The sequence below is a fragment of the Populus euphratica genome, unplaced genomic scaffold, assembly GCF_000495115.2.
Source record: "Populus euphratica unplaced genomic scaffold, PopEup_1.0 scaffold184.1, whole genome shotgun sequence".
In the NCBI taxonomy this organism is placed as follows: Eukaryota; Viridiplantae; Streptophyta; class Magnoliopsida; order Malpighiales; family Salicaceae; genus Populus; species Populus euphratica.
The window spans coordinates 44,605-53,689 of NW_011500065.1; the positions used below are offsets into that span (position 1 = coordinate 44,605).

The 9,085-nt window shown below is 31.0% G+C and overlaps 1 protein-coding gene across 2 annotated transcripts; it reads right to left on the reverse strand.

Annotated features, from left to right (window-relative positions):
• Positions 1 to 3,595: 3,595 nt before the first annotated feature.
• On the reverse strand, positions 3,596 to 6,843 carry LOC105108201 (annexin D5-like). Of its 2 annotated transcripts, none has more exons than XM_011002406.1 (6): positions 6,639 to 6,837; positions 6,385 to 6,530; positions 6,047 to 6,265; positions 5,053 to 5,268; positions 4,883 to 4,972; positions 3,596 to 4,034 (listed from the first exon to the last, which is right to left on the reverse strand). In XM_011002406.1, the coding sequence occupies exons 1-6, from the start codon at positions 6,712 to 6,714 to the stop codon at positions 3,831 to 3,833; spliced, it is 951 nt and encodes a 316-aa protein (XP_011000708.1). In that variant the 5' UTR covers positions 6,715 to 6,837; the 3' UTR covers positions 3,596 to 3,830. The 2 variants fall into 2 exon arrangements, with proteins under 2 accessions (XP_011000708.1, XP_011000709.1); XM_011002407.1 differs by lacking the exon at positions 3,596 to 4,034 and adding an exon at positions 4,053 to 4,752 and having other exon boundaries at positions 4,831 to 4,972; positions 6,639 to 6,843.
• Positions 6,844 to 9,085: the final 2,242 nt, after the last annotated feature.

A 9,085-nucleotide genomic window follows, 5' to 3' on the forward strand; every position in this document is an offset into this window, starting at 1 on the left:
TTCATATTTATATATATATATATATATATATATATATGATTAAAGGGGTGTTCTTCATTTCCCATGGAATTGATTTATCTCCCCATGTCGACATGGATGAACTTTTTATTTTTATAGAAAATATCAAAAAAAAATATAAGATTAAAAGTATTGAATTTGACTGCAATACCAGATGCAAGAACTTAAAATATATTTAACTTATTTGTTCAAATTCTTATCTTTTTTTAATTTTTTTAAATTGGTTTTTCTTCAATAATAATAATTGTATTTTTTAAAAAAAATATTGATGATGATGATGATGATGATATTATTAAATTTTACCTTTCAAATTTAATATATGGTTGTTTTTCAATATTGATAATAATCTGTTTTCAAATTTATTAATTATTTTATTAATAATATTAATTATAACAACAATAATAATATTTTTAATACAAATAATAGTATTTTTTATATTAATATTTTTAATTATAATAAAATTTATAATATTTATAATACAAATAATAATCTTAGGTCTTAACATGGAACTCAAGAGAATTGGATTCATAAGCAAAACCAAATTGAAATGGATCCTGACACAAGACCCCACCAAAATACATTTTAACACATAATCCAGAAACCTTGGGTCATAACACATATCCATCCTTAGATCCTCGTAGTAGACTTAAGGAAATAGGGTTTGCAGAATCCAAGAGAATTGGATTTGGGCTTAGAACCTATTAGTTTTGGGTCCCTAGATGATCCAAAAAAATTAGGTCCAAACCTATTGTTTTTAGCTCTCTAAATTTATTGGGTATTGTTGCGAACCGAATCTAAAGTTATTTTGGATCTTGCCACCAACAGAATCCAACATATGATTTATTTATGTATTTAATAATATAAATAATTCAAAATTATTAGATAAAAAATCTAAATGCAATAAAACATTAATTAAACTTTGAATCTCATATACCAATATTATGAAATTATAATATCTTCTATTACCTAAAATAATATTATATTATAATATTTATAAATTAATTTTTAATATATTTTATTGTTCAAAAATTATCTTATATAATACAAATATATAAAGTATATGATATGAATAAAAAATTTATTGAGAGCTCCATCAACTTTAATATGATAATACAGAGAGAAAATTAAAAAAACTAAATTTTTTTAAAGAATTTTTAAAAAGTAAAAAAATAAACATGTTTTAATAAGAAAAATCAACACAATCTTAAATGAAAAAAAAAATGATTGCCTAACTTTTAAATAATATAAAAAACTCTCATTAATTTATTTATTTATTACTGTATGAAAATAAATTACATGAGAGAAATTATGGGTCCTGCTAAGGGCAAGACCCAACACTAATGGATTTAATAATATTTATAATATTAATAATAATATTTAACTTCTTTGTCCATGTTTTTATATTTTTTAATTTAAAAAAAATATATGTTTTTCTTTGATGGTAGTAATAGTTTTTTTTTAATTTGGTAATAACAATAACAATAGTAATAATAATTCTTAATTTTACCTTTCAAATCAAATCAATTATTATTTTTCAATATTAATAATATTTTCTATAAATTCAGTAATTATTATATGAAAAATATTAATTATAATATTTATAATAAAAATAATATTATTTTTAATACTAATACTTTTAATTATAATAAAAATAATAATATTTAGAATACAAAATCTAATATTTATTATATTAATAATAGTATTGAACTTGTAAATTATTTATAGTAATAATTTTTAAAGAAAATTATTACCGATAATAATAATAATAATAATAATTTATTATTTATTTATTTATTTATTATTAATATTATTATTGATTTTTTTTATTTTTCTTCTTTGCAAGGTCTGCAGACCTAGCCGCCCGGATCTACAGACTTAAGATGCAATTCAAAATTGATCCCAGCATGTCTGCAATCAGCGCCCGGGTTTGCAACACCAAGCACGCAGGTCTATAAACCCGCTCAACTGGATCTGCACCCATTGCACGAGCCTGCAGACCCGTCCGATGAGTTTTTAGTGAGGCATGCCGGTTTAGCAAGCATTAAGGGCATGGCAACCTAGCACCTAGTGTCTGTAGCCTGGTGTTGTTGCCAGTATCACTGACTGACCTTAGCACTAGGTGTTCGTTTCCTGGGTTGCTTTCAGGCACTCAGGTATGGCCCTAGCATTTTGACTTGAAGTCGAGCGCTAGGTGTCTACTTGGGTCGTGCAGCCCACTAAAATCCAAATTGATCATTTTCTCCTCATCTAAAAAGATAACTCCACTCCCAGCGGTCTTTGCAACTATTTATAGTAAGAGCAACCTTATTATTACACATCCTCAACTCATAATGTTTTTAGCAAAAAAACAAACTCAAATAGTGTAATTTAGAGTAAAATCACTCATAATTTACAATAACTTTCACTATAGTATTAAACAGTACAATCTACAATAAAAATACTCACAATTCATAATAATTCTCACTTCAATAAAACACTAATGCTTTTTAGTCATACTTAATATTAAAATAAAGAAATTAAAATAGCCCGCGCGATATTTATCCTTTTACGGTGGAAGATAGTGCTCCTGTCCACGAAAGTAGAGCTCATAAAGGCTAGCAGAGAGGGGGAGAGGGAAATGGCAAGTGGAGAAGTAGTGGAGAGAGAGTTGAGTGTGGGCACTGTGGTGCGTGGGAAGAGTGCGCCATGGAATACACAGTTTGGTTTCAGGAGAGGCTTGGTGGGTGTGGTCTTTGTGAGGAAGCAATCAAGAATGAGCAAGCAAAGGCTTGGAGTACGAGTGTAAGTTGCTTCGAGGGTTCAAGCCACCTTTAGAGAGACTGAAAATGCTGGCCCTCCCATTCACATGGCTCAATACATTGTCCAACTCATCGAGAAGATCATGTCGTCCACTTCTTCTACATCCCACTAAGGTGCCTTTGCCGTGATTCTAGCTTTGATGGTGCTTGTGAGAATGCTGAAGGGAGAGTTAACTGATATAAGCTTGTTATTCTCGCCTGTAAATTAGCTAAGCTGCATGCACCTTTGTGATTTGGATATGATAGCAGCTCAGTTATTTAACGGGTTCCTGCTTATATTCGTAAGATTTAAGGTCTTACGTGGCATTGCTAGATTTTCCAGAAGCCAAGATCTAAAACAATCTAGAGCCTACAAGATGGTGAAACAATTCAGGAACAAATTCAAGAAAATTAGGATTTTTTAACAGAAAATTCGGATTGAAAAGTGCTAAATCCTTAGTATTGATGAGCTGTTCTTCGCATGATTGTTGGGTGAATGAAAAGATTTCAATTGACATTTCCAAATTAATGTATTTTACATATAATTGAGACAACATTGCAATGGAAAGCATGGTTTGGAATTTGTTCTGAACAGTGTTTCATAAAAATTTATTTATTTATTTTTGTTTGAAATTAAACTATTTTTTATGTTTTCAGATTATATATTAAAAATAATTTTTTTAAAAATATATTATTTTAATATATTTTCAAATAAAAAATCCTTTAAAAAACAACCACTACTACACCCTAAAAAACCGTCTTAGAAAAAATATTTTAAAAAACAACCACTACCACTCTCTAAAAAACCATCTTAAATATAATAAATCCATATATACATGCATACATATCAAAGAATACATCAACAGTGAACAAAGAAACTACAATCACAAGACACTACCATCTTCTTCACAGCACCGTGTTTGAACTTCGTATTTACTCAAATTCTAAGAACAGCAATCTCTTGTACACACACCAATCATGTACATAAAATTGCATTTACATGCTGTCATTTGTACAAGCACCAAGCATCTTCAGCTACTGGTTGGGCCCCAAAAGAGCGAGAAGGAAAGCTCTGTAATGACCTGAAGTTTCTGAGTGAACGGCATCGTTCAATGTCTTTCTGTACTTCTTCAGATATTCAGCTTTTATATATTGCATGTCAATCTCAGTCCTTGTCACAATTACCCTTATAAGGGCAGCGTCATTGGTTCCCAGGCCTTTCATCGCCTTGCGCAGCAACTGCAAAGTTTTATGAAATGATAGGATTTATCATTGACTTCAACATAAATAACAATATCAGGTAAATAAATGAACTGAACAATATCACATGAGATGGGGTTCAATCCTGATTTCACCCAGATGCAGGGAGGGTCACCCCCGTAGCATCCTCCAACTACTGAAATATATTAGGGGAAAAGAAAGAAAGGAAAAAGGAAAATTCAAGTGCATGTCCTTTCTAAGGTTTTGAGTGCTCAAAAGCCTGGTGTAAAAATGATAATTAGTTAAGATGACAACAGCTGTGGGATACCAAAAATAGTTATGTGATGCATTATGTGAGATGATCAGGCCATAGATGGCCAACTCATGAGCTTGTTTATAAGTCCACTGTTAATCGATATCAGAAGATTCTGACTTGTTGGACAAAATCAATTTCGATCTGTTTCAACTTCAATATTCACAATTTTCTTCCTTTCTACATGATCTCTATGTTGCGATGGGTTTTTTCAAACACTTACGGCTGGACTGCTGAAATGTTATTCACTGAAAACACCAAAAGAGTGGGTACCACATGCATGAAACAAGCTACATTCCTGTCATCTACACATCGTTATAGTTTACCACATCAAATAAACAATTTAATGAAACCATAATATTTAATGTGCCTTCAGAACATGGATTGCCTGCATCCCATACTTCACCTCATGGGAAAAAAAAAAAAAAAAGTTTCCACGGGAACCAGGGGAGGAAGAAGAACATGGACTGCCTGCATCCCATACATCACCTCATGGGGAAAAAAAAAAGTTTCCACGGTGACCAGATGAAGCAGAGAAAACCAAATCAAAGAGCTTAAAAATGAAGAAGGATACCTTGACAAAGTACTTTGCCGGATTCTCTGAGCATTGTAAAATTGTCTTCAAAGCATGCTCAAAATGTCCTGAAGTTTCCTTCTTTATAGCCTGAAATTGTTCCAAATGAATTTGCCTCACAGAATAACCACATATGAAAGAGAGGTAAGAGAACATTAAGAAAGTTTTACCTTTTTCAGAGAGTTTCCATACATGCTGTGATAGGCTGAATCAACAGCAGCCAAATGTGCAGCACTTCGTTCACTGAATACGCGGATGAAAGTCTTCTCGTCAGTTCCCAATCTCTTCTCACCTGCTTTATAAAGAGCCTTTGCATCCTTCTCAGCCATATTTCTGTCAACTTCGCGGCCTTCATAACGAGGCGTGCTTACATATGCTAGCAGGAGCTAAATCAAGTATATTATGATAACACATCAGGAATTTCAGTTTCCTTTAATGAATATTGAATAAAAACGCTGGCATGTATTATGGGTGGAAAAAAAAGAAAAGGTGGTGGTTGGGGAAGGTGACACTAGAAATCCCAATTAACAGCATAAAAACAGTGTGGACAGAATTCTATAACAAGGGCGAATGCTGTTTTAACAAAAAATCCCAAATTATTCAGTGAAACTCCAATATTACAAGTAGAAAGAAATCTAACGGTTGTTAAGTCCAACTGAACTTTTCCATGATTAAAGCAGCAGCCACACTATTCCCAAATCATAGAAAGGCAAGCAGCAATAAATTGTTCAGTAATAAACATCTGTTTTTGAGATTCAAGGTTCATTTTACTTTTAATGGGCATAAAACTATTCAGGATCATCTCACAAAATTTTACATCGTGACAATAGGCAAATGCTACATAAGGTTTTGTAGCCGATTAAAATATCGGGGATCGGAATGAAGCTGGCCTTCAACAGATAGACTTGTAAATCTATCTAAACTGCGTAGAAAAACTAGAACCCCAAATTGCTTCAGAAAAAATTAACTACTCCCAGATGGACTTTATTTTCGATCAATGCTATTGCCTGAACAAGGAAACAAAGGCCAACTTATCATGTCCGAAATCTTTGTAGATGTGATGCTTGACAGTACAGGAGCTAAGAATACTACCTAATCAAAGCAACAAAGATTTACCAACCATCAAGCACATCTTTTTAGAAAGAATGGATTGCAAAAGTTTACCTTTTTATGGTCTCCAGATGCCCGTAATTCAATATCATGCTCAAGATGAACCCCAAATTTTGCATAGTAATGCTGTTTAAATACTTGTATCTGGGATGACGTGCGAGAACAAATTACTTCAGTTGCAGTTTCCAGATTTAATATATCTGCTATAAGTGCTTGCCTGACAATAATTGCATCACGACCAGGTAGATCATGCATCCACAACAGAACTGCTGTCTGAAATGCAAAAGGAACAGATACATGAGATGTCTGGTTTTCTGATATAAAAAAAAAAGAAGATACATGAGATGTCTGGTTTTCTGATAAAAAAAAGGTAGAAATACGAGACATGGTACCTCCAATTTGCCAGTAAGCTCCGAAGTCAAGCGTTTAAGAAGATCCTCAGCGTACAAAGCTCTGTACTCATGTTGGATGAGAGCACGCTGAGCTGCATCTCGATGAGCCAGGATATTGATCACGGCAGATGTGTCAGTTCCAAATCCTGGAAGGATAAACAAAACAAAAACAAAACAGATTGAAGTAATATCATTTATTTACATTTCTTCAAATTTTCTTAATGATCAATAAACATAACTAAGTAACGAAATACCCTTAAAAGCACGGTAGAGATGCATTGCATCATCTCTAGGGGATGAAAGCAGTGGCGGAACAATTAAAGTTGACATTTTTTTAAACGGAAAAGGGGACGGACAAGTTGGGTTGCAGTTTAATCAATTTCAAGGTCGCCGGAGTTGCTACTATGGACGACCTGTTGTCCATTTATCTTGCGCGGATTACGGGTTGTCCTATGATTTTTATTTTTAATTTTTAATTTTAGAAATGCCCGGGTCATACTTTCCTGGCTAGCGTGTGCACACGGGTTGAGGCCGCACATCTGGGCGGCTTCCCGGCTCAAAGAGTTTTTTTAAAAAACTTGTACGTTGGAAAAAAAAAATTTACCGAACGGAAAAAAAAAAAACCTTGAGATATGCATGCTAAAAAAATTAAAAAAAATTTTGTTAATTATTTTTTTATTCGTTCTTGTGGTTTTTATAATTAGTTCCATAATTTTATCCATTGTTTTTGTGCAAGGATATTTAACTAAATTTAATATTTATTTTTTAATGCGACTGCTAAAGAAAAATTGTTAACTTTTGTCCAAAAAATTATTATTTTTTACCCCACTTAAATAAAAATAAGTTTAATTGATTGAATGATGATATTAATAAAACTAAAATTAAATCATATAAACATTAAGGGGCCCAGTAAAAAATTAGGTAGAGAAAAATAAAACGAAGAAATAGTCTTAAACATTAATTGGAATAGTTTAGAGAAAATAAAAAAGAAAGGAAGGGAGAAATACACGATGGAGTTGATAATTTTTGGATTAATTTTTTTTTTAATTTAAAAAATTAAGTTTTATAATTTTTTTATTTTTTATAAAATTATCTCATCTATATCATTCAAATTGTAAGATGAATAGATTAACTCAAGTTAATTTAAATTTTTTAATTAAATTTTATTTTTAATATTTATTTAATTAAAAATTAGATTTCATGTTTGGATTTAATCTGCTTTACGAGGTTAATTCGAGTAAACTCAATCAATTCAATATATTTTCATCTTAATATTTTTTAAAATAATATCTTAATTTTTTAAAAATATACTATATATTTAATTATTATTAAAATTATTTTTCAACTCATCGTACTAATTAAATTACATCAAATTAATTCTTGGATGTTTAATATTTTTTATAGTATAACACACGTAAGTATCACGTAAATCTAAGACACAGCATATCGCTATCCATAAAACAAAAGGGAGCTTAATTCCATTGCAAGTATTTCATTTATTAAAGAGAGAGACTTTCTCACACGAAAGCACTATAACACCGATGGGCATTATCTAATTAATTGATGGCCACGTTTATCTATTTTATATATTTCTTAAGCAATTTGTTCTAAATAATGCTAGGTAGTATTTAATATGGATAAAACTATATATATATATATATCATTTTTAATTATGTTTTTATTCAAACACATATATATAGCCAAACCCTTTCTCAATTAGATTTTTTCTCCATAAATGTTTTGTTGTTTTTTTATTTTTGAAACTTTGATTTTGGCTGCACCCTTAGGACTGAGATTATCGCATGGTCAACTGAGATTATCACATGGTCAAAGGCAGTGCCAGGTACAGGAGACCTGGCAGGAACCCGGCCCTGCAAGAAAATAAAATATTTTTTCCAGTTCTTTTCTTGAAATTTTAATTCATTTAAAATATTTTTTAATTTATTTTTTTATTATTATTATTTTCTTACTCCACCCCTGCTCATACGTGTGCGGATTTTACGATATATAATATTCTATGTCAACAACTCGATTTGTATATCCATAAGATAAAAAACGCACGTAGCCGCCGAGACCTGGAGACGACGACGCGTGCGTGATTGATTCAGACATACGCCGCGTGTCACAAGCTGACCTCTAAAACAGGACAAATGTCTGAACAACTAAAGCTTCTTCTGTCCAATGAGAACATGTTTCAAGTTTCTAGCGTTTAGATAGCGGTGGATGCTGCGAAGCTAAATTCTCAGCGCACCTGTTGTCGGCACTCCAGATGGATATTAAAATCATACTTTAATATCAAAGTCCTGAGATTTTAGAAAATCAAATAATTCAAATCCCGTATTTTCTTGTTTCATAAGATGGTACTAAAATCAGGAGTTAATGGGATTGTTTTATGATTTGAAATATGTTGATTGGTATTGTCATGCCATTTCTTTTTTCTTTTTTGTGGCATGACGGTTGCTGTAGTGGTATGTTTGATAATGTAATTCAATTTATTTTTTAATTGTTTTAAAAAATATCAATTTAATATTGTTTTAAAGTGTTTTTTAATTGTTTTGATAAAAATTCTATTAAAAATCATTATTTTAATATATTTTTAATTATAAAATATTTTTAAAAAGCATCCTGTATAGCATTACATAATACTTTTTAAAAACATTTTAATGCTTTTATGGTCTAATTCTATAAGATAAAGTTTTAA